Consider the following 26,937-nt stretch of genomic DNA (forward strand, 5'->3'; position numbering starts at 1 on the left):
ATGATGTGGTTTGTTATTTACAGGGGCATTCAGTCTGTATGATGTGGTTTGTTATTTACAGGGGCATTCAGTCTGTATGATGTGGTTTGTTATTTACAGGGGCATTCAGTCTGTATGATGTGGTTTGTTATTTACAGGGGCATTCAGTCTGTATGATGTGGTTTGTTATTTACAGGGGCATTCAGTCTGTATGATGTGGTTTGTTATTTACAGGGGCATTCAGTCTGTATGATGTGGTTTGTTATTTACAGGGGCATTCAGTCTGTATGATGTGGTTTGTTATTTACAGGGGCATTCAGTCTGTATGATGTGGTTTGTTATTTACAGGGGCATTCAGTCTGTATTATGTGGTTTGTTATTTACAGGGGCATTCAGTCTGTATGATGTGGTTTGTTATTTACAGGGGCATTCAGTCTGTATGATGTGGTTTGTTATTTACAGGGGCATTCAGTCTGTATGATGTGGTTTGTTATTTACAGGGGCATTCAGTCTGTATGATGTGGTTTGTTATTTACAGGGGCATTCAGTCTGTATGATGTGGTTTGTTATTTACAGGGGCATTCAGTCTGTATGATGTGGTTTGTTATTTACAGGGGCATTCAGTCTGTATTGTGTGGTTTGTTATTTACAGGGGCATTCAGTCTGTATGATGTGGTTTGTTATTTACAGGGGCATTCAGTCTGTATGATGTGGTTTGTTATTTACAGGGGCATTCAGTCTGTATGATGTGGTTTGTTATTTACAGGGGCATTCAGTCTGTATGATGTGGTTTGTTATTTACAGGGGCATTCAGTCTGTATGATGTGGTTTGTTATTTACAGGGGCATTCAGTCTGTATGATGTGGTTTGTTATTTACAGGGGCATTCAGTCTGTATGAGTCTGTATTTGATGTGGTTTGTTATTTACAGGGGCATTCAGTCTGTATGATGTGGTTTGTTATTTACAGGGGCATTCAGTCTGTATGATGTGGTTTGTTATTTACAGGGGCATTCAGTCTGTATGATGTGGTTTGTTATTTACAGGGGCATTCAGTCTGTATGATGTGGTTTGTTATTTACAGGGGCATTCAGTCTGTATGTTGTGGTTTGTTATTTACAGGGGCATTCAGTCTGTATGATGTGGTTTGTTATTTACAGGGGCATTCAGTCTGTATGATGTGGTTTGTTATTTACAGGGGCATTCAGTCTGTATGATGTGGTTTGTTATTTACAGGGGCATTCAGTCTGTATGTTGTGGTTTGTTATTTACAGGGGCATTCAGTCTGTATGATGTGGTTTGTTATTTACAGGGGCAATTAGTCTGTATGATGTGGTTTGTTATTTACAGGGGCATTCAGTCTGTATGATGTGGTTTGTTATTTACAGGGGCATTCAGTCAGTCTGTATGATGTGGTTTGTTATTTACAGGGGCATTCAGTCTGTATGAAGTGGTTTGTTATTTACAGGGGCATTCAGTCTGTATGATGTGGTTTGTTATTTACAGGGGCATTCAGTCTGTATGATGTGGTTTGTAATTTACAGGGCATTCAGTCTGTATGATGTGGTTTGTTATTTACAGGGGCCTTTAGTCTGTATTGTGTGGTTTGTAATTTACAGGGCATTCAGTCTGTATGATGTGGTTTGTTATTTACAGGGGCATTCAGTCTGTATGATGTGGTTTGTTATTTACAGGGGCATTCAGTCTGTATGATGTGGTTTGTTATTTACAGGGGCATTCAGTCTGTATGATGTGGTTTGTTATTTACAGGGGCCTTTAATCTGTATGACCTGGTTTGTTATTTACAGGGGCCTTTAGTCTGTATGACCTGGTTTGTTATTTACAGGGGCATTCAGTCTGTATGATGTGGTTTGTTATTTACAGGGGCATTCAGTCTGTATGATGTGGTTTGTTATTTACAGGGGCATTCAGTCTGTATGATGTGGTTTGTTATTTACAGGGGCATTCAGTCTGTATGATGTGGTTTGTTATTTACAGGGGCATTCAGTCTGTATGATGTGGTTTGTTATTTACAGGGGCATTCAGTCTGTATGATGTGGTTTGTTATTTACAGGGGCATTCAGTCTGTATGATGTGGTTTGTTATTTACAGGGGCATTCAGTCTGTATGATGTGGTTTGTTATTTACAGGGGCATTCAGTCTGTATGATGTGGTTTGTTATTTACAGGGGCATTCAGTCTGTATTTACAGGGGCATTCAGTCTGTATGATGTGGTTTGTTATTTACAGGGGCATTCAGTCTGTATGATGTGGTTTGTTATTTACAGGGGCATTCAGTCTGTATGATGTGGTTTGTAATTTACAGGGCATTCAGTCTGTATGATGTGGTTTGTTATTTACAGGGCATTCAGTCTGTATGATGTGGTTTGTTATTTACAGGGGCATTCAGTCTGTATGATGTGGTTTGTTATTTACAGGGGCATTCAGTCTGTATGATGTGGTTTGTTATTTACAGGGGCATTCAGTCTGTATGATGTGGTTTGTTATTTACAGGGGCATTCAGTCTGTATGATGTGGTTTGTTATTTACAGGGGCATTCAGTCTGTATGATGTGGTTTGTTATTTACAGGGGCATTCAGTCTGTATGATGTGGTTTGTTATTTACAGGGGCATTCAGTCTGTATGATGTGGTTTGTTATTTACAGGGGCATTCAGTCTGTATGATGTGGTTTGTTATTTACAGGGGCATTCAGTCTGTATGATGTGGTTTGTTATTTACAGGGGCATTCAGTCTGTATGATGTGGTTTGTTATTTACAGGGGCATTCAGTCTGTATGATGTGGTTTGTTATTTACAGGGGCATTCAGTCTGTATGATGTGGTTTGTTATTTACAGGGGCATTCAGTCTGTATGATGTGGTTTGTTATTTACAGGGGCATTCAGTCTGTATGATGTGGTTTGTTATTTACAGGGGCATTCAGTCTGTATGATGTGGTTTGTTATTTACAGGGGCATTCAGTCTGTATGATGTGGTTTGTTATTTACAGGGGCATTCAGTCTGTATGATGTGGTTTGTTATTTACAGGGGCATTCAGTCTGTATGATGTGGTTTGTTATTTACAGGGGCATTCAGTCTGTATGATGTGGTTTGTTATTTACAGGGGCATTCAGTCTGTATGATGTGGTTTGTTATTTACAGGGGCATTCAGTCTGTATTGTGTGGTTTGTTATTTACAGGGCATTCAGTCTGTATGTTGTGGCACCTGTATGATGTGGTTTGTTATTTACAGGGGCATTCAGTCTGTATTGTGTGGTTTGTTATTTACAGGGGCATTCAGTCTGTATGATGTGGTTTGTTATTTACAGGGGCCTTTAGTCTGTATGATGTGGTTTGTTATTTACAGGGGCATTCAGTCTGTATGACCTGGTTTGTTATTTACAGGGGCCTTTAGTCTGTATTGTGTGGTTTGTTATTTACAGGGGCATTCAGTCTGTATGATGTGGTTTGTTATTTACAGGGGCATTCAGTCTGTATGATGTGGTTTGTTATTTACAGGGGCATTCAGTCTGTATGATGTGGTTTGTTATTTACAGGGGCATTCAGTCTGTATGATGTGGTTTGTTATTTACAGGGGCATTCAGTCTGTATGATGTGGTTTGTTATTTACAGGGGCATTCAGTCTGTATTGTGTGGTTTGTTATTTACAGGGGCCTTTAGTCTGTATGATGTGGTTTGTTATTTACAGGGCATTCAGTCTGTATGATGTGGTTTGTTATTTACAGGGGCATTCAGTCTGTATGATGTGGTTTGTTATTTACAGGGGCATTCAGTCTGTATGATGTGGTTTGTTATTTACAGGGGCATTCAGTCTGTATTGTGTGGTTTGTTATTTACAGGGGCCTTTAGTCTGTATTGTGTGGTTTGTTATTTACAGGGGCCTTTAGTCTGTATGACCTCAGAAAGGCATGTAAATAGTAAGAGATAGTCAGACATATTCAGTAAACCTGTTGGAAAGTCTGTAACAGAAAAACATTAACTGTATGAAAACCTAGTAAAACATTATCTGTCCTGTTACAGAATGCATACTGAGAAATGATAATTGGGCATTAAGCATCAGATTTGTAATTTTTCAGCCATCTGACCCAAAGGAAGCTGACAATAAGTTGCTAGTTTTTAAGATCACATAAGATCTTTGACATGACATTAAGGGCAGATATTTTGTAACTCAAACTTGCCTGGAGTTATTTGACCTTACTAGGACCAAGCTATTTTTTGAGTAAGACAAATATACAGCATGGCTGCCATAACTGCCATTTTAAAAACACATTTTAAACCTTCAAGCTGAAATAAGATGGGAAAGTTGAGACGCTGAAATGAAGAAAGTTTTTTTGCTACCTCTACTGTTTGGATCATTCATAATTTTTCACTCCACCACTACGGCTGTTAATTGTCAGATGACAGGCCAATGGGACCCTATCTTTAGAGAATACTTCACATGCCTTCAAATACGCTGTATAATCTTGTGTGTTTTCTCTTTCTAGAATAATGATGGTCGTCTCACCAAGGATGAGTTCAGAGAAGGTTCCAAGTGTGATCCCTGGATTGTGGAGGCCTTGTCCACACCACATCATTAGGATGACCAGTGGCATGTGGATTTTTTAGGCCTTGTCCACTCCTCATCATTAGGATGACCAGTGATCTGTGGATTGTTAAGGCCTTGACCACACCTCATCATTAGGATGACCAGTGATCTGTTGATTGTTAAGGCCTTGACCACACCTCATCATTAGGATGACCACTGATCTGTTGATTATTAAGGCCTTGACCATTCATCATTAGGATGACCAGTGATCTGTTGATTGTTAAGGCCTTGACCTCACCTCATCATTAGGATGACCAGTGATCTGTTGATTATTAAGGCCTTGACCATTCATCATTAGAATGACCAGTGATCTGTTGATTGTTAAGGCCTTGACCACACCTCATCATTAGGATGACCAGTGATCTGTGGATTGTTAAGGCCTTGACCACACCTCATCATTAGGATAACCAGTGATCTGTGGATTGTTAAGGCCTTGACCACACCTCATCATTAGGATGACCAGTGATCTGTGGATTGTTAAGGCCTTGACCACACCTCATCATTAGGATGACCAGTGATCTGTTGATTGTTAAGGCCTTGACCACACCTCATCATTAGGATGACTAGATGTCCAAAGATCCCTGGATTATGGAGTATCAATGATGGAGGCTTCGGCCATGCCTCATCACTGTTCTCCTGGAGATTCTCAATTTACTGAAGGGATTTTCTAACAAGATCTTTTGTTTATAACTAAGGGGAATTTCTGTGCTCTGTTTGCAAGGATATTTTCCTTAGAGATCCTCTGTTTTCCTATTGGATTTTCTTTGGACATCATCTGTTGGTTGAGGTAATTTTTCCCAAGATATCCTCTGTTTATAGATCGGATGATACCTGGAGATTGTCTGATGACTAAAAGGATGTTATACGGGATCCTGTTTCCCTGGAGATTGTCTGATTACTAAAAGGATGTTATCTGGGATCCTGTTTCCCTGGAGATTGTCTGATTACTAAAAGGATGTTATCCGGGATCCTGTTTCCCTGGAGATTGTCTTGATCACTAAAGGATGTTATCTGGGATCCTGTTTCCCTGGAGATCCTCAGCTCCTGGTGTTCTAATTAGATCATCTGTTTTAAATCCTGGGTGTCTTTCATAGCAGTAGCCTTGCTGATATGGAGTTATGACTCTTTTAAACTGAACCAAATTTTAAACCAAATCTCATATAAGCATTTCATTTGATATCATTGTCAGTGTTTTATATGGTGGTTGTTATTGAAAGTCCAGGTTTTCCTGAAAAATTGCAAAGCAGCATTTCTCTATGTTTCTTCATTTTGTGAAATATTGATATCTTTGTACATCATTGTTTCTTTGTCTATTTTTGTATGAAATTTGAAATCTAATCTTCTGACATATACTTGTCAATGTATTGCTGATTCCATGTATTAAAATTTCCTCAAAAGGGCAATTTGATAAACCCTTGGCATGATATCTCATATCCTACATGTTAGCATGACATCAACAATGTGGTAATAGGACATCAAAAATACAGTAGTATGACATTCCAATATAGTAGTATGACATCCATGATATGGTAGCATGACATCCACATTATGGAAGCATGACATCCACATTATGGCAGTATGACATCCACATTATGGTAGTATGACATCCCAATTACAGTAGTATGACATTTCCAATATGGTACTATGACATCCTCTTTATTGTAGTATGATATCCACACATGGTAGTATGACATCCCCGCTATGGTAGTATGACATCCCCGCTATGGTAGTACGACATCCCCACTATGGTAGTATAACATTCTCACTGTGGTAGTATGACATCCACAATACGGTAGCAAGACATCCATTATGGAATATGACATCAAGAATATGGTAGTATGACATTATCACTATGGTAGTACGACATCCACGTCATGGTAGTATGACATCGACGGTATGGTAGTGTGACATTCCCTCTATGGAAGCATGACATCTATGATATAGAAGCATAAAATCAACGATCTCACCACTATGGTAGTATGACATTTATGATATGGTAGCAAGACATCCACACCAGTGTAGAATGACATCCACAATATGTTAATATGACATCCATGATATAGTAATATGACATCACCACTATGGTAATATGACATCCTTGCTATGGTAGAACATTCACAACATTGTAGTATGACATCCACGATATGGTAATTGACATCTCTACAGCGATTGTGGCATTATGATGTCTCCATTGTAACATTATGATATCTCCAATGTGGCATTATGATGTCTCCCTTGTGGCATTATAATTTCTCCCTTGTGGCATTATGATGTCTCCCTTGTGGCATTATAATGTCTCCCTTGTGGCATTATGATGTCTCCCTTGTGGCATTATGATGTCTCCAATGTGGCATTATGATGTCTCAATTGTAACATTATAATGTCTCCATTGTAGCATTATGGTGTCTCCATTGTAGCATTATGATGTCTCCAATATGGTATTGTGATATTCTTGACAACAATAGTATGAAATGCAATAATATTTACAAGTACTTGTATATCTTCCTCCGAGGGTAATATGATACACCTTCAAGGGTAGAATTATGTCCCTTCAAGGGTAGAATAATGTCCCCTCAGGGGTAGAATTATGTCCCTTCAAGGGTAGTAAGGTGCCCATTTAAGGGTAGTATGATGTCTCCTTAAGAGTGGCAGATGCCCCCTAGCTTAGTTTGATGTCCCCTCAAGGATAGTATTTTCCCCAAGGGCAGTATGATGCCCCTTCAATGGTAGAATTATGTCCTTTCAGTGTAAGTATGATGCCCCTTTACGGGTAGTATGATGCTCCTCCAGGGAAGTATGATGTCTCCTCAAGGATACTCTGATTCCCCAAGGAAAGTATGGTGTTCCCCAAAGGAAGTATGATAATATGATGTTTCCCCAGTTATTCTCTGGGTTTTGTGATATTCCCTTTTGTATGGTATCTCCCTTAGAACAATGTGCCCTGTGATGTGCCCTGTGGTTAGTGTTTTGTGCCTTCTAGGATAGTTTATATAGTAATTGTCCCTTTAGAATGATGTGATATGCCATTAGGGTGGTGTAAAGTGCTATTCATATTTTTTATACAGCTGTGCCTGTGTCAGTTTAAGTTATAAAGTTGACTTCTGTTTACATCACATTAATTTCTGTTTGTGGACAAGGTCTAGTTATTTATAACTGTCTGGTGTCTTCATCACTATAGTTACCCGATTCAGGACGATATAGTTATTTACAGCTGTCTTTTGTCTACATTGTCTGGTGTCTTCATCACCATAGTTAATTGTTTGTGGACAACATTAAGTAAATATATCATCCTGGTGTTTATATCAACATATTTACCTGTTTAACGATGAGGTTTAGTTATTAGCTCTCCTGGTCTGAAGGACTGTTGAGCTAATGCCATACTGCAGTGTATGTTGTCCAGGAACTTTTTTCCTAAAAGACACTACTTGTCATAAACAACTGAACAGATTTTGACCAAATTTAGTCAGAAGCATCCTTTGGGAAGATGAACGAATTTTGTATAAGTGATGGGTCTCGGTCCCTTGGTGCCTTAGGGGCTGGGCTTTCAAGGGCAAATTTTGCAAGTTCTTGAAAATCCTACTCTTCCTGTGGAGATGATTGGATTTTGCCCAAATATGATCTGAAACATTGTTGTTACCTGTTTGTGGACAAGATTAGTTTATTTATAGTTGTCTGGTTTCTGTATCACCTTGGATACCTGTGTATTAACGATATTAACTTACTTTTAGTTGCCTGGTGTCTACATCACCATAGTAACTATTTTGAGGACAAGATTAAATTATTAATATGTTTAGTTTTTTGATTGCCAGTTACTTTTTTTCTGGACACGATAGTTTTTTGTAGCTGACAGGTTTCTGCATCACCATAGTTACCTGTTTGTGTACAAGATAAGTTTCTCTGATGCCTGCATCACTTTACCTGTTACCTGTAACTGTCCTGTATAACACAAAGATGTAACAAAATGTCTTAATAAGAAATCTCACCATCAGGTTTAACTAAAGGTCTCACAGACAGGTATATTGATAGATAACAGACAGGTATAGTGAGAGACCTCACAAACAGGTATATTGATAGATAATAGACAGGTATAGTGAGAAACCTCACAGACAGGTATAGTGAGAAACGTCACAGACAGGTATATTGATAGATAACAGACAGGTATAGTGAGAGACCTCAGAGACAGGTATATTGATAGATAACAGACAGGTATAGTGAGAGACCTCACAGACAGGTATATTGATAGATAACAGACAGGTATAGTGAGAGACCTCACAAACAGGTATATTGATAGATAACAGACAGGTATAGTGAGAGACCTCACAAACAGGTATAATGAAAGATCTCACTGGCAGGTACAATATCTCACAGACAGGTACATTTTTGTTGTATAATGAAAGACCTCATTAACAGGTGTAATGAGAGATCTCATCACCAGGTGTAATGAGAGATCTCCTGAACATGTGTAGTGAGAGATCTCATCACCAGGTGAAGTGAGAGATCTCATCAACAGGTGTAGTGAGAGATCTCATGAACAGGTGTAGTGAGAGATCTCCTGAACAGGTGTAATGAGAGATCTCCTGAACAGGTGTAGTGAGAGATCTCATTAACAGGTGTAATGAGAGCTCTCCTGAACAGGTGTAGTGAGAGATCTCATCACCAGGTGAAGTGAGAGATCTCATCAACAGGTGTAGTGAGAGATCTCATCAACAGGTGTAATGAGAGATCTCCTGAACAGGTGTAGTGAGAGATCTCATCACCAGGTGAAGTGAGAGATCTCATCAACAGGTGTAGTGAGAGATCTCATCAACAGGTGTAATGAGAGATCTCATCAATAGGTGTAGTGAGAGATCTCATCACCAGGTGAAGTGAGAGATCTCATCAACAGGTGTAGTGAGAGATCTCATCAATAGGTGTAGTGAGAGATCTCATCAACAGGTAAAATGAAATATTTTATAAACAGGTGTAAAGAAAAATCTCATAAACAGGTGTAATAAGACTACACATAGATATAGTTATCTCTCATAAATCGATATTATGATATTTATTTATTTCTAATGTAGTCAATTGTGATATAGACATTAACGTTACCAGTTCACATTAATGATACCTAATCTCATGTGCTAAAAATTTTATGTTTCCCGATATAACTGCTTGTTGTTAGATCTATCCTTTGTTATCTTATTTAAAGAAGTGTTTTATCCTTGTTGTACAAGCCTTTGTGATATCTAGAACAAATTAGTATATTCAGATGAACAATAATTTTTTTCTGTATTGTCATATACAATAAATTTGCTGATTGGTAAATGATAAAATCGGAGTTCTCATTCATTATCCAGTACCTGTATATAATACATCCGGAATACCCTCAAAAGGAGCAGCCATTTCCTGTGGGATATAGGCCTACATGGAATAGAACAAGCATCCGGATTTCGTAATGGGGATGGAAAAAATATAAAAACTAACGAAAATAAGATTAAAACGAAATTATGATGTTTCCAGCAAAATTACCAACGATCTGCCATCCAATAGCTACTATGTTCTGGTACAAAAGATCGGAATCTGCTAGATTCTCTTGGTATTCTTGTTTCTTCACATACTTTGTGTTAATGAACAAACTGACTGAACCAGATCTTCAGGAGTTTGACACCACACGTTTAATCTTGGTGTTTACCATTCAATATGACATTTTTACTGGCACCAACGCCACACAGTGGACGTATACAGAGGAATGGATAGTAAATATCTTGATGTTTGTCATTTGATAAGACATTTCTCTGGAATTGATGCCACACAGAGGATGTATACAGAGGAAATGGGTGGTAAATATCTTGATGTTTGTCATTCGATAAGACGTTTCTCTGGAATTGATGCCACACAGAGGATGTATACAGAGGAAATGGGTGGTAAATATCTTGATGTTTGTCATTCGATAAGACATTTCTCTGGCACTGACGCCACACAGAGGATGTATACAGAGGAAATGGGTGGTAAATATCTTGATGTTTGTCATTTGATAAGACGTTTCTCTGGCATTGATGCCACACAGAGGATGTATACAGAGGAAATGGGTGGTAAATATCTTGATGTTTGTCATTCGATAAGACATTTCTCTGGAATTGATGCCACACAGAGGATGTATACAGAGGAAATGGGTGGTAAATATCTTGATGTTTGTCATTCGATAAGACGTTTCTCTGGAATTGATGCCACACAGAGGATGTATACAGAGGAAATGGGTGGTAAATATCTTGATGTTTGTCATTCGATAAGACGTTTCTCTGGCATTGATGCCACACAGAGGATGTATACAGAGGAAATGGGTGGTAAATATCTTGATGTTTGTCATTCGATAAGATGTTTCTCTGGAATTGATGCCACACAGAGGATGTATACAGAGGAAATGGGTGGTAAATATCTTGATGTTTGTCATTCGATAAGACATTTCTCTGGCACTGACGCCACACAGTGGACGTATACAGAGGAAATGGGTGGTAAATATCTTGATGTTTGTCATTCGATAAGACATTTCTCTGGCACTGACGCCACACAGAGGATGTATACAGAGGAAATGGGTGGTAAATATCTTGATGTTCATCATTCGATAAGACGTTTCTCTGGCATTGATGCCACACAGAGGATGTATACAGAGGAAATGGGTGGTAAATATCTTGATGTTTGTCATTCGATAAGACGTTTCTCTGGCATTGATGCCATAGATATTACATACAGTTCTTCTGTGTCTGAGAAAAAATCCTTGATTACAAAATCTTCCTCAAAACAGATGACATAAGGCTGACATGCTGATGAATTCAATCCAGACTGCATTTCATTTGATCAATTTATTAATGCAAATGATATTATATACAAGTTTTGAAATAAATATTACATATAGTGTATCATGGCCAACATTGTACATGTGTAACATACAAATGTAAATCAATATTTCATCACGACAAATAAAATGTTACAAAACACAATGGCCTACCTATACATACATCCAACATCCATGTATACAACAATGCTACGTAGCACTCACAGAGGCCCACACGTATCTCAAATGTGTAGGACAGTATAATGTAACAAACACAATGCCTTAAGTGTCATGAAACAAACAGAGCCAGTACAGCACATAATGGCTAAAACATATGCATGTGCTGCATACCAACATGTATCATACAGACATCTACATGTATCATACATGTATCATACAGACATCTACGTGTATCATACATGTATCATACAGACATCTACATGTATCATACAGACATCTACGTTTATCATGCATGTATCATACAGACATCTACGTGTATCATACAGGCATCTACGTGTATCATACAGACATCTACGTGTATCATACATGTATCATACAGACATCTACGTGTATCATACATGTATCATACAGACATCTACGTGTATCATACATGTATCATACAGACATCTACGTGTATCATACATGTATCATACAGACATCTACATGTATCATACAGACATCTACTTGTATCATACATGTATCATACAGACATCTACGTGTATCATACATGTATCATACAGACATCTACGTGTATCATACAGACATCTATATGTACCATACAGACATCTACATGTATCACACAGATATCTACATGTGATATGTAATAACACTAAACACAACGGCCTTCATCTGTTTTGTACGTATGTATCATTACACTTATATCTACCCCTTCCCTGAACCTGAGATTTATCCACTAACTGCTTTAACTACACATTGATAAGTAAAATGGCTATGTCTACATCTAATTCCTGATAACATTTTACCTGACCATTTTATAGATATTCCTGATTTTTTTTTTAGCTGCCTTTGCATTACAGTTTTACACTCCCCTGAAAACGTTTAAACAATAAAGTTTATTGGAGTCCTTAAAAGTTTTAGTCTGAATCTGTATCAGCTTCGTTGGTCAACTCCATTTGAACTTCCCTTCGAAGCTTACTGATCTGTCCTTGACTATATTCTCGCTTCATGCCTCTGGGAAGTCCACGACAGGATGAAAGATTTATGTACTCCAAATCTGAACAGTTGTCCAACAGCAGTCTGTGGTGTGAAAATGATAGGATGTGTTAATCTTGTCATACATATAGGTGAATACTGAAATTTCACTAAAGGTTAAAGTCCTGGATTTGAACCAAACCTGTTCAGATAACTGCCCACATTCTACACCGATACTATTATTGGGAACTAGGAGACCAGATAAGACAGAAAGGAACACTGGATAAATAAATCAGAAAGACTAAAAGGAAGGCCCTGAAATTTTCAATCTTAATGTTCGGAGAGATCTAATTCTGATATACTTACTTGACTGTGGTCAAAGTGACTGCAGTTCCAGCAAAGTTAATCCAGCGTAGTTTGTGTTGTGTTGTGGTGGGAAGACCCACATACACCTCAAAAGCAGCATCCAGTACATTGTCTTGGAATGTGTTCCACGACAGATCCACTACCTTAAGACTGTGACGCCACTACAACATCAAGTTCAGTCTATGTTTACATTTATATTGGTCAAATGACATCAATGAGTTTTGATATGTTTAATTTCCTTTTAATTTCAAATTTAAAGAAATAACCATAAACTAAATGTCTGTTTCACATATGGCATTCCTGTGTAATTTTTTTTTCTTCAATTGTCATCAAATTTTTTCAAGTAATACCTCTGAAATTGAGTCAGTTCCTCAATATGCATACATGCATCAGTTATACCCATATTGTCAGTTCAATTAAAAAATCACTGAAGCATGAAAGCATATACACTGTTATGTGAAATTCTTTATAGTATAATTCACAGTTATTTACTGAAGGATGTTATTTTCCCCTATTTTGTGGTACATTAAAGTGATCCAAAATTTAATTTGTAAAACTATGAGACAAGTTTACACAAGATGTCATTTCACAACCAGATTGTGAAATACCCGGTATTAATTTGTTTAAATATAATTGGTTGTTGTAAAAAAAAAAAAAAACACTAACATTTTGACAACTGAAATTTGAAAATTACCAACTGTACATTGACTAGCAGCTTTTGTTACCTTGTATCATTTTGAAACAGGATATGAAATAGCATCTGCTGTCATTTTAATAAACTTGACTAAGGGTGGGCTAATTAAATGGCAATAAAATATTAATTGTTAAAAAAAACTATTAACATATTACACCTACATATTGTACATGTGGGATGAGAAAACAAGCTTAAAGCTTTCATCACTTAAGTAATTCCTTTTCTTTGTAAGATCAATGCTACAAATGAAACATGTATTTGAAAAGTAAAGAGAGTATTAAGAAAATAAGGTCGATCATTAAATTACTCACACTCAATTTTCTTCTATGTCAGATAATTTTTTTTAAAATTTGATATTCTCCTATTTGGTAAAACTCCTTTGTACACTTGTCTCCCTATGTGTAACACCCTCCCCTTTCTGATACCAAAATTCAAAATTCTGTTGGACAAATAGTTGTGGAGTCTTTAAGTGAATACGGATGTAGTAGAAAGGTAACATAGGGTGGTTAAAGTGTATTCATCTTACCTTGTGTAGGACAACATCCACGTTGTTGTTGCGGGAGGCGAGAGAGGTCATGGACAGGTAGAGTGACTCCAGGTCAGTCACAGGAAGAGAGGCTAGACCTAATGTCGTGATCTGACTGAGGCCTCTCAGATCAAGCAGACGTAAGTTATAGGAAGATTTCAGGATTCTGTAAGGCATTATATCATGACATGACATTTGAAATTTATCTGATCAAAAACGAAAAATTAATAGGGCTAAAAAAATCTCTGACAAAAGGTGTTAGATGTGAAGCCTAAGGAATCCCAATGTTTGCCATTCAATAGTTGAACTACTGTAATTTTGGAATAATGTAAGTCATTCCTATCTAATACAGGGCAATGTCTGTCTACAAAAGTAAAAGTACACCAAATCATACTGTAACTCTGGCAAATACTGGCTAGAGAGAACTTCTCTTTAGCTCGAGTGATAGAGCGTCAGGCTTGCTAGTAGGCCTGGGGTTTGAGGTTCGAATCCTAGTGGAGGCATTGAAATAAATAATGACTTTCACAATATCTTGGTTTATACCAAGAAAATATTTTTATAGTAGACATGTATTTATGAAATGGATTGTCTGCTATTGGATGTAGGAAAACATTGGCATAGCTGTTATAGAATTGATTTAAAAATTGATACTGAACTAGTCACTGAAAGGCTTTAAGATACAAGTGGAAGTTTAGAGATATGATACAATACATTCTATGCATGGGAAAAAGTGGACATACCTTTGGTAGAAATTATCATGTATGGCAAGACCTGCTCCAACCTTGGCTGTGTGTACAGCTAGACTTAACTCCTCCAGTTCTGGGAAGCCTGGAGACTCATTCTATAAAATTACAATACATTGCAGGGTAGCGTATAATACTGTATACAAAACCAGCAGTTAGAATTCAAACATTCTAGAAGTAATACTAAATATAATACAATGTATTGGAAATCTAAGCAGACTGAAACAAATCATATCCATAATGTGATTGAAGCAGTAGTTTAACGTTACTGGAAAGTTACCTGTATTCTCTTGGATACTTCTGGAGCTCTGAATTTTGAGTTTGCTAATCGAAGAACTCTCATTTTTGGGCATGCATGTTGAATTTTTTCAATATCAAATGCCATGAAATCTGAGGAAAACCGCACATTAGACACATCCAACAACTGAAGATTCGGACATTTCTGAAAATAACAATGCCCTGTATTAGTTCATCAGTGATATCAGTGAAAGATAAGTATTTTTGTGATGCCTTGTATTGATTTCAAAATAAGAAAACGAAAATTGAAAACTTAAAATATTTCAAATTTAACAAAAGCATTAGAAATAGGAAATCAGGGGATACCTAAAAAAGACAATATCTATGTATAATTTATTCTTCATTTCTTCTCCATAAATTCCTAGTCTAGGATCTCTTAAGTATAGATGCGATTGCTATGCCATAGACAGGATTGTGAAAGGGTGTTAGCAGTACTGAAATGTAGAGTGTGGATAGAAGCATACTTGTCAGTTTTGGTATAACCTAATATGTCTATTTTCATACAGTATTATACAGTAACAACTCTTTAGTTCGTTTACTAGACTCTCTTGAATGCTTTTTTCAACACCAGGAGATACTGACTAGAGGTAACTATACACTCTTGCATATGTCACCTTTCTATTTCTAAACATACGATAGATACCAAACTTCTAATAATAAACTTTGAAATTAAAATAATTCTAAGCATACCTTGAAGACGAATATCTCACTGATAAACTCTGTCCCTAACTCATCCTTATTATTCATATAATAAGAGTACTTCAATGGCTTACATCACACTGTTAAAATATCCGCCTTCCTCCTCACCTCATCCTAATTCTATATATCCCTTGATAGCTGACATTATACTATTACATCCCCCCCACCCCCACCTCATCCTTATTCTAAACATACCTTGATAGCTGCCATCACATTATTGAATCCAGTCAGGATGTTGCCACCTACATTGAGCTGCCTGAGGTTTTCTCCACATTTTTCTACCAGGGCTTTGAGAGCAGGCACTTGGATCTATGGATTAAAACAATAAACATCGAGCTCGGAATGTCGCCAAACATATACATATCAATTTGGCGGGTCAATATCGGAATTCAAATGAACATTTGGATGATCTCTAGTATGAAATATTCTATTTCGGGTTTTTCACACCTGGTCAATATATTCCATCACTAAATATCTCACCGAAGTCAAGGTCATAGCAGTCCACATGAGTTCAATCTCTGGTATGGGAAACAATAGAGATCAAGCCCCTTGTACTTTATGGCTTAATTACAGCAACTTTAGTCAGAAATTTAATCTGGTGCATATGTAATGTTAACAAACAATAAGTGTGAATCAAACTATTGCTACTTGACATGCAACATATTTTCTGACAATGATGAAATATTTATAGCTAAGATAGTCAAGTTATAGAGTTTGTTTTATATTGATATCATCTTTTGAAGCATAGAAATTAAAATTTTAAGAACCCTGTTTGATTTGAAAAAGAACCCCACTTGTCCTGTTTTGTGTGAAGATAGGATAATTCCATCTATTTCCTTTTCTTTTTCACCTATGTTAAAACATGAAGATACGAGGCAGATAGAAATGCCTTATATAACTAATGAATATGCTACTGTCTGGTTACACTAACTATACTTAGAATATGATTTTTGCTGTATCATGCATATAACATATACCTTAAGTATGATGTTCCGACAACAAGTACTGTAGGAGAGCCCAGACAAGATAACGAAAGCATGGACGGTCACAATGCAGAACTATAATCTCCATGCCCCTACCCACCATCTCATGGAGAACTAAAAACTATCCTTTTAGGCAAAGTAATCAATTCTAGTGCTCTGATGTTACAAGTAGTGCATATATATACCTAAAGTGCTTTTATTCTGAATTTTTTGTATTAATATAACTTAAATGAAAAGAAACAGAAATAAATGGGTGATTCTAGCTGACTGAAATACTCACACATGAGAAGGACACATCTATGTCTGAAAGGCGACTACAGTGGTTGGCTAGAGACATCCAGCCATCTGTGTTGACTTTGACACAGTAAGATAGATTAATACTGCTCAAATCACTACATTTCACCATCAGGTCTTTAAGAGCAGCTGAGGACAGAGACTTCCAGCCTGACAGGTTGATTTCCTGAGTATGTTCAAGTCTGTTATCACAAAGCCACTGAAGTGTTCTGTCTGTTGACTTGATCCAGCCATAGGATAAGTCCACACTTCTCCACAGGGACTGATGGGTACAGAGGTCTCGCCACAGGGTACACACCTTAGCTGCCCTATCAACACAAGAATGACAAATACAGAGGTTATGCCACAGGGCACACCCATTAACCGCCCTATCAATACAAGACTGTTTGAGTATAGAGGTTATGCCACAGGGTACACACCTAAGTTGCCCTATCTACACCAGAATGAGTACAGAGGTAATGCCAAAGAGTAAACACCTTAGCTGCCCTTGCATCAATACAAGAATGATGAGCACAGAAATCATTCCACAGGGTACACTCCTTAGTTACGTTATAAAATACAAAACTGATGAGCACAGAGGTCATACTAAAGGGTACACACCTTATAAATTAGACACCCTATCAAAACAAGACTGGTAAGTACAGAAGTCAATGCCAAAGGGAACACCATAGCTGCATGCCCTACCAAACAAACAATACTGCCAAGTACAAAGGTCTGGTCATAGGGAACACACACAAGCCTGCAGTACAGACAAAACATATATGGATAGACACACCATTTTCTACTGTGACAAAACAAAGATATACATTTGATATTTTTTCATCCCATTCTCAAAATAAGATTCTTTCAAGGTTAAGGATTCTTTTATATATCAACATTTGAAAAGACATACCTTGTTTTTTTGTACCAAAATAAACATATATATGTTACAAAATGGCTGTACACACAAAAATTAATCAAGTATCTCTGATTTATTATTCAAACAAAGCCACCAGACAAGAAAATACAATTGCACTATACAGATAGATACATGTATCAACAGTACACTTAAATTAAGTATTTCTCCAGTCTAAAGGGAACATACTGAATTCAGCGTGTTAAGAATGACTTACTACAAAACCATACAGGTGGAATATTTTCAAACATCAGAATTGTAATCAGTGACACATGGTTTGTATATGATGTATATTAGTACGAAAAACTATTTACCTGCACAAAAATGGCAAAGGACCGCTAGTATTGACTACATCTTGAAATATTTTCAGCCATATTTCAGACGGAAGGTTAGGGCAGTTCACACCGAGCACATTTTCAGCAGATGCATCTGATGGGTGCGCCTTTGCGGATGAACTGGATTTGACTCTTTTTGAACTTTTCTTCACATTTGATCTATTTCTGAAAAGAAGTTAATTAAGTTGCGGTATTAATATATTATTGCTGTGACTTTTGTTCCAAACACAATTATTACCAATAACACACAGTTGAAATTTTTCATTACAAGTAAAGACTATACACAGCCATTACAAACTTACCACAACCAATAATGTGTGCAGTTCTAAAATTCTAAATCAAGTTCATGCACACCATCTTTTGATAAATTAGATGCTATTTTTGCAGAACTAGTTAGATTAATGAAACAATAAATTATAAAGAAGTTATGCACCTGTAGTTATATTTACAATAAATAAAAATTTTGATACACATTTTTTACTTACACAAAATAACAATGCCTAATCATGATTTTATCTATAATTCATCTGCAGTGGAAAGTGAGAAATAGAAATACAGTACTGATCTAGAGAAATTGATCAGATTCATCACGTATTATACATATATACCTTATCAAGCAGTTAGATGATGTGGAATATACCCTCCCATTTATTAATGGAAATATGTGATATATATATTTGGCTTGGGATTTTCAGCCTTGAATGAAGTCATATGAACTAATTTAACTCCTGAAATGTACTTACTTAATGACACTTAATGATTTTTTTCTGGATCAGGCCTTAATTGACCTCTATTCCAGACTCCTCTAGTTTTGCAAAGTTTATTGGTGTGCCATCACTCCCAATGGTTGCTTCACAATTGTCATACAAGATGTCCTGGTTTGCACAATATTTACCCAATCAGTTCTTAAAAGTTCTTTGATGGTGCAATTACGATATTTTTCAGGTAAAGAGTTCATGTGCCTGAAAGCAAACTGGTCTTGCTACATGTACACAAAAATATTTTTGTGTTAAAATGTAATGTTTGTTACTGAACACAATTTACCTTGTAATCAGCAATCATTTACCTGTCCTGATTGGTGACATTACATGTCTTACCTTTTGTTTGTTGATTTATTTTTAGTGTTTGGTTTAATTTCGTCATCACTTGGTTGATAGTCGGAGTCACATGAATCACTTGATGGCCATTCTTCTCCTTCCCTTACTTGGAATGAAAACAACATCAAATTCCTTGGGTCCTTTTTAACTCCAAAAATTCCTTTTTCATTTCGTTTCATTTTTATGACAGGTTTATGAAAATTCTTTCACTCTCTTCTTGTAATAGCTCAGAATAATTGAGTTTTACAACACAATTATCATGAACGCTGCAAAAAAAACAAAAACCAATTTGTGAAATAAATCACACGAATACTGTGGATTACATTATATAGAGTCATACATGCGAGTGTGATATTGATATATCACATCTCTCATGAGCAGCCATTGGTTAAGCTGTTTTACATCACCCAATCAGTGTGACATATATATCCCTAACATCAGCAAATTTCTATTTATAGATCTGATGTCGGATTTAGTACTAGGATATTTATATGTGGGAGAAGCAGACCCGTCATATCGACGGAACTAATTCAAGTTGTTATGGAGGACCGGGTTTAGATCTGGTTATTGTCATGTTGATAATATTGATAATGATACTGCATTCGCCAATGTTCTCGTCAAATACAGGTAACCACACAGAGAAGTAACGCATGTGTTGTCGGGAGCAGAGAAACCTGGATATTAATTGGTATATTCGATAGGGATGAGAATTAGCTATGAGTAATTACCATGTTTTGTTTGTGTCGCAAGTAACATCGTCTTAGCCCCGCTCACGCGTGTTTTACTTTCACAACAGAGCGAAACAGCCGCCTTTTCGTTCATCGGGATATTTAAACGCTTAATAGTTTAGGCACGCAGGCAAAAGTGTTTAAAAGACCAAGATTTAAGGTTAATGCTATTTTGGAAACGTACACGTATCAAATTATCCGAATGGTGTGAGGTTTTTCAATAAGCTGCTTCAAGTTAATGATATTTACGTTTACATATTTAATTTTCATAGATTTTAATAAAGATGTGGGCTTTAAAATAAATATCACATTTTTAGAGAAGAAAATTACACGGATTTATTAGTTATATCTTTGTTACTATCTAAATCCGTGGTTATGTCTAAAGTACTTCCGTGATAAAGATATGTCTACGTATGTTAAATGCTTTTGTCCTCCTGCTATATCTATTATTTAAGCAATAAAATGCGTTTTTTTTAGTAATTGCAAGTGACCTTACGCTGATGGAAAATCAAGGACGGTTCCAACGTCTCTATGCAAATGCAATGAAATCCGCCAAGGTTTCATGAAATATTTGCCAGAAATTGATCTAAAAATGGCTGCCTTGAAAATAACAAAGAATGTCCATTATCACAGGAAAATGTTTGAAAATGAATCATTTCCTGCCAAGTTACACAAAGTCAGACGCCTTTATCGAAAAAAGTGCATCATCATTTGTATTTTGTCTTTTACATTACTTTCTTGAATCTAACCTACCAAAAACACTGAATTTACAATTCTCCGTGGAAAGGACACATTTTTACATATATATCGGATGTAGATGGTTCATTACCGCTATCGCTGTAGTTCTTTAGTCTTTCCAATACGCAAGCGTCATGTAAGTTGTGGGCGCATTTTATAAACTTATTGTCAGCTCGAATTTCTTGGTATTTTACAGGTGGCAGCTGAAATTAATGCATTTTCATTTATTTGCAGTCGGTATTCGGTTACATCGTATATCGGAACGAAAATCCGTAATGACAGCAGCCGAAACATTAATTGTGTGACGTCACAATGTAGTGGAACCAGTAGCAATTATGCTTTCATTTCAATGTAAATAATAGTCACAGAGTGGAAATACATTCTGAATGGAACGAGTTCGTGCAATAAATCTTTTTTACATTTGAACGACTGTATAAGTAGTTTTCTTGTTTTCTTCTTTCTCCAGACCTTTTCAGCAACGAAGATCACATTGAGTGCATGGGGGATTCGGAGAGAAAAATGTTCTTTTTACTATTATCATTATATTTTAGATTTAACATAAAACTATGTACAATGACGGAATTAAGCGTAGGAGGGATTTGACAACAGCTGGAGTCAGATGATCTTAAAATTACTACAGTAACACTGTCTACAATGGCTGCAGGAGGGTATTAACTTGGACAAAGAGTGTGGTTATATATAATAGGATATCTCTTGTGAATGACGGACAGTGCGGTACATTCACTAGGGTGGAAAACCACCAGTCAATATGCGTGTTACAGGATTCTCGTATCATTGTCTCATTTATTCATTGTAACATTGAATCGAGATTATTTGGCCCCAATTTGCCTTTTACTTTAGGATCTTCCATGGGAGAATTGTAACCCGCCTTAACCAGATATGAGATTCCAGAAATACAATTTCATGCTCTGCATGGCCGTTTAGAGGAAGGCGCTAAATTTGTTGTCACAGGATGGATGACAAGTTGAGACCAAGTCGAGAATCTTGTCGAACTGCTTGCTTGCACGACTCAACAATTTCGGGAACTCTTAGCATCTGTAATCTGCCCACAACAAATACTAACGACCTCTGCAAGGGTCGGCATTCACGCAAAGTTTTATATAGTTTACAACAGCGAGATAGTTATAAATCACACATCGATGGACAGATGAAACATTTTTCTACCAACATGCATATGTATCAAAGCAATTCAATGATTTAAACAAAGTATTTACACTCGTTTTTTCCCCAACATATTTACAGTGGCCGCCAATATGCGGAATCTCTCTAGACTTTTAGATGTAAATCCACCCTTTCTGGCAATATCGCTAGAGTTTACGTTTTGGTAGGTTTACATTGCAGCCACAGGTTAGTGTAATTTAAAGTTATATAAATATTAATTTGAGGAGAGGTGGTTGAAGGGACCTTTTTAACCGAATGACCATCATATTGGTAAGACATTTAATATAATGGAATGGTTTGATCAGGTTGAAAACGTAGTTGAGAAAAAACGTGGATGAACACGCGGATATGTGAGGTGGTAGTACGTGAATTTGTCTGGCTTATCATCCATGAATAGACAGGATCTGTTTGAAGCTTTGTAACTAGTGATTGCACATCACCGCATGCGGGAGGTCCGTCACGTGGGTTTTCATAATGAACAAAAAAGTTGTGTTCCCATTAAAGTTTAAGATTTTGATGATATCTCAATCACAGACCAAACAGAAAAAATGTCAGTGTGGCATGATTCTTATACAGATCTATACAATGTCACTGATTTTAACTTAACTGAAGTTGTTATCTCCCTTGGTCCACCGATTTATGAAAATAGTGATGAACTGAACTCTCGTATAAAAAGGAAAGATATAGAAACTGCTGCTTGTTGATATTCAGAGCTCGGTATTAGATATCCCGGCAAGTGTAGATCTTTTATCTGATGTTTTAAAGTTTTGTTTTATAAATGGTCAGGTTCCTGATATTTGGGGACGAAGGGGACGAAGTATGATAAACCCTGCATTGAAAATAGGGAGAGACGCACTGTCACCTTTAAACTGCACAGGGATTTCTTTGATATGTTTTATGTAAAATCTATGCTGATATTCCAAATTAGCGTTTATCCAATTGGTTCGCGACCAACGATCTCCTAGTGGAGGAGCAGAACAGTTTCAGGAAAAAACCCAGAAGTTGATCACCCGTTTATTTTATATTCCATATTAACTAATAGGAAAATTATGAAATAATCCGCGTTTGTTTCTTTGATCGACATGAAAGAGGCATTAGTTAATGTTAGACGTGAACTTCTATGGGTAAAATTGGAATAATTGGGTATCCATGGCAACTGTTTATAAACCATTAAATCTTTGTATTATAATGTCCGGTCTAGTATGAAAATTAACAGATACTGTTAATGTGAAGCTAAAGTTGAAAAGTGTCACCAACACCTTTTTTCATTGTTTAATTGGTGTAAAAAGTGGAAATTGTACATCAATCAAGAGAACTAATATTGTACATTTTAGAAATCTATATGTACCTCTGACAAATTATGACTTTCCTTGTGGTAACATATACACAGACAATAAAGTTTTTGATTATATGTATCTGGGTTTATACACTTTTTATCCAGGAATTTTAAAATCTTCAATTTTACTCATCAGGAACTGTGTAAATCTGCATGTAGAACACTCGGCTCTCTATTCTGTTCCAAATATGTACATGCTGGATAAATGCATTATGAAATTTATTGTAAATTACACACTTCTCGGATGGAACTGTCATTTAAGGGTGTTGGATATTTTGGGGATTTAATAAATACGAAGAAGTGGTCATAGTTCAAAGTAAGGTCCGTAGAAATTTCCTTGGAGCTGCTGGAAATGGAAGTAATACAGCTCTTCGTGGCGATATGGAGTAGTATTCGTGTGAAGTCAGACAATTGGCAGATTTTGTTTTATATTATTTATATGTATCAAGAATTGTGATAAGGATAAAATACGGCAGTCAATTCATTGGTGGTCATGTAGCATTACAAAGTGCTGGGACTCTAGTGTTATGGGCCTAATTTCAGATAAAAGATTAAATGATTTAGTAAATATTAATGTTTCACCTTATAAATGTATTACATAGATTTAAAAAGTTTTTAATGATGACAGATAACGATAAGTGACGAATGTCTCTGTGGCATGATGTTAATAATATCAATGGCAAAAAACAAGACGATACCAAGAAATCCAAAAACTCAAATTCAGTAAAACAAGGGCTTGACATGAACAAAAGAACGCCGAGTTATATACAAATACAGTTTTTGGGAAAGAACATTTTTATATAATTAATTATGTACAACGATTGTACAAAAGACATAACTGATTAGCAACTTGTATTACAAATTTAGAGTTAGATACAGTAGAGTCAAATAATAAATTAAACTGCATCATACAGCTGTTTTTTCCTTTTAGGCCCCGTCAATGATGCTGCAACATGCAGCTGTTTTGTCCTTTTAGGACTCGTCAGTGATGCTAAGGGCCTAAATTTTGAACCCAAGGAGGCGACTGAGGAAAACCCAATGTGATCGACAGAAAAATCAGAATCTAGATGGGGAGGTGCGTTAGCCCAATAATCAAATATACTTCGTAATTTTCATACAGCTGATCATCATAGAACAACGTCAAGTACAGGTTATATTCAGAACCGTTGTCATTAATCGGTTGAATCTATACGTGTTGTGCAGGATACGGCGAACCTCGGGGAATAAAATCACTTTCAAGAAAGAAAAAAATATATATTATCGATCACATACAACGAAAACTATCGGAATAGAAAATACATACAAAACTTATTATATACGATATAATATTCGTGGTTTGGAAATCTAAAGTGAAAGCCAACCACAGGTCAGCTTTCCTCGATCCTGGTTTTTAAATCCAAACTTCACACTTTACAAGACAGATATGTTATCATACCTGAAGATAAGGCGTCCCATAACTTTATCATTGTCTGCAAACATTATTTCATTTCCTGTATACAGAAAGAAGTAGACACCCTTGATAACGACGTGAATAACGTCTATAAATTATGCAAATTTTCCAAACAAGAAATACTTACTAATCATGCTTAAGAATTGCTATCATTTAGGTTGCCTATTGATGGTATAGGGGAGTTTTCACTCCGTACTATCGTCATATTGATCACATTTAGAAATATTCTATTTCTTTGTATGATATGGAGTTGGATGTGTTTGATGTGGCGTTGTTTTTGTTTGTTGGTTCCGTTGTTGTATATCTTGTTAACAACGTGACATTACGTACTTGGATTGACCAAGATTTACTCGGCAGGTGTCGCCAATATAGTAGAAGACGCTTACTCTTCTGGAACGCATGGTCTTATTCCTAATGTATTTTTTTAATGAGTCTCCGTGTAAATCTCTTTCTTTTCTTTTTTATTTGCCCTATTGATTTAACGTTTTGCATCGCTACAGAAAATGCAAATATGAAATCATATATGATATGAATTATTACATTTACTAACAGTAACTTTGAAAAAAATGTTTGTATGGGATGATGTAAAGGTATATTTGATCACTAGAATTGCTTTCAACAAACCGTTATCAATTAAACTTCTAAACCTATTGTTTACGCCATAGACAAGTAGATATATATAATTGTTTATAGTATCGGGACGTTTCAACGTTTAACTATATTTCGGATATATGCACACCGAAACCTGTTGTCAAAGGATTTGATTATTACCTTCACGTCAAGTGTACAATTTTCTGGTGCATGACTTAAGTGTAGAATATATGCATTCACATAATAAACGTGACCATCTTTGAATTAACATTACTAATATTGTATAGCATTTTATTATAAAGATGGGGTCAACATATATGGGAATTTAACATTAGTATCGGCCCCCACTTGTAATTTCAAAATATGATAACCATAAACAGATATGGGTATCCGAAGCTTAATTACGGAAAAGTTAGTCTCGGAATTGATTTCTTATAAAATGGGATCTCTTTGACTAACACATAAGTAGGTGTTGAAGTAGTTGTTATGTAATTCCTTCTAATGCATTATTATGAGGCAATTCCAATACAATTATGACATTAATGTGTGCACATTGTACCTACCAATATTTTGATACCACATATTACACTAATTCAGGAGAAACGTTTCTTTTATGTTGAATAATGCAGCCAAAATTTATATAAAAAGCCATTACTTTTGAGAAAAGTACTGTTTTGGGCACTTAAATTTTCATACTTCCGAAACCAGTCTATTTTTCATACTTGCTTAAAAGTTGGCCACAGATGATATCTTTCAAAAGGAGGATTCTTTGGAAAATGAAAAACGGTAAATATGTCATTTTACACAATTGCTTGAAAAACCAAGAAACACTGATTTTTTTTCATTTTCGTTAAATAGTGACAGCTTAATAACCAAAAGTCTGCAGGTCTTGCTATTTGACAAGGTGGTTCCCCATCATGTCAATTTGTATCAGTTTGGTTAACATTGCTGAACATGACCTCTGTTCAAGGTCGCACAAATGAAATTTGTTAAAATAAAGACATTTTTGTGCAAAATTCACAATTTGAAGATTTAGTTAGCAGCTTTATACAAATCTTTTGATGAAGGTCAATAAAGTGACCTTATTAGATAGATTATGTACAGTAATAGGGACGGGTTTTGCCTTTGTCAGGTCCGATCCATAATCTGTGGCACTTTGAGAGATAATAAGAGATAGAAGAATTGCAGTTTGCAGCACATTACATTGCGTTTTAGTATAGCAGAACTGCTCAAGTGATTGCTTGTTTGAACTTGAGTGTTGCATGAACTGGGTTAGTTTGCTCTTGATGCTGAACATGGCCCAAGAAATACAAAATGCACGTAACATGTGCACACATTCCAACGGTTCGCTTGCCCGCTTGACAGACACAGTGGTAATCTTTGACGGGGTCATCTTGATCATTTCTGTCAAACCCAATCCAAACACTGTATTTTGACTGT

General features: G+C 36.3%; 2 protein-coding genes across 2 annotated transcripts in view; one reads left to right on the plus strand and one right to left on the minus strand.

Moving 5' to 3' along the window:
- Window positions 1-4,572, plus strand: part of LOC132546093 (uncharacterized) — a 48,222-nt gene extending 43,650 nt beyond the window's left edge. The window contains exon 7 of the mRNA XM_060209790.1: window positions 4,480-4,572. Within this exon, the coding sequence (XP_060065773.1) occupies window positions 4,480-4,572 (93 nt within the window). The remainder of the gene's footprint in view (window positions 1-4,479) is intronic.
- Window positions 4,573-12,237: 7,665 nt separating this feature from the next.
- Window positions 12,238-20,250, minus strand: LOC132546120 (F-box/LRR-repeat protein 6-like). The gene is made up of 10 exons (XM_060209816.1): window positions 20,201-20,250; window positions 19,473-19,738; window positions 18,355-18,540; window positions 17,132-17,453; window positions 16,064-16,177; window positions 15,153-15,314; window positions 14,870-14,970; window positions 14,130-14,295; window positions 12,910-13,070; window positions 12,238-12,648 (listed from the first exon to the last, which is right to left on the minus strand). Exons 2-10 carry the CDS (start codon window positions 19,649-19,651, stop codon window positions 12,486-12,488), a joined length of 1,554 nt encoding a protein of 517 aa, XP_060065799.1. The 5' UTR covers window positions 19,652-19,738; window positions 20,201-20,250; the 3' UTR covers window positions 12,238-12,485.
- Window positions 20,251-26,937: the final 6,687 nt, after the last annotated feature.

The sequence above is a fragment of the Ylistrum balloti genome, unplaced genomic scaffold (genome assembly GCF_031769215.1).
Source record: "Ylistrum balloti isolate Yb309-2 unplaced genomic scaffold, AGI_CSIRO_Ybal_v1 Utg369874, whole genome shotgun sequence".
In the NCBI taxonomy this organism is placed as follows: Eukaryota; Metazoa; Mollusca; class Bivalvia; order Pectinida; family Pectinidae; genus Ylistrum; species Ylistrum balloti.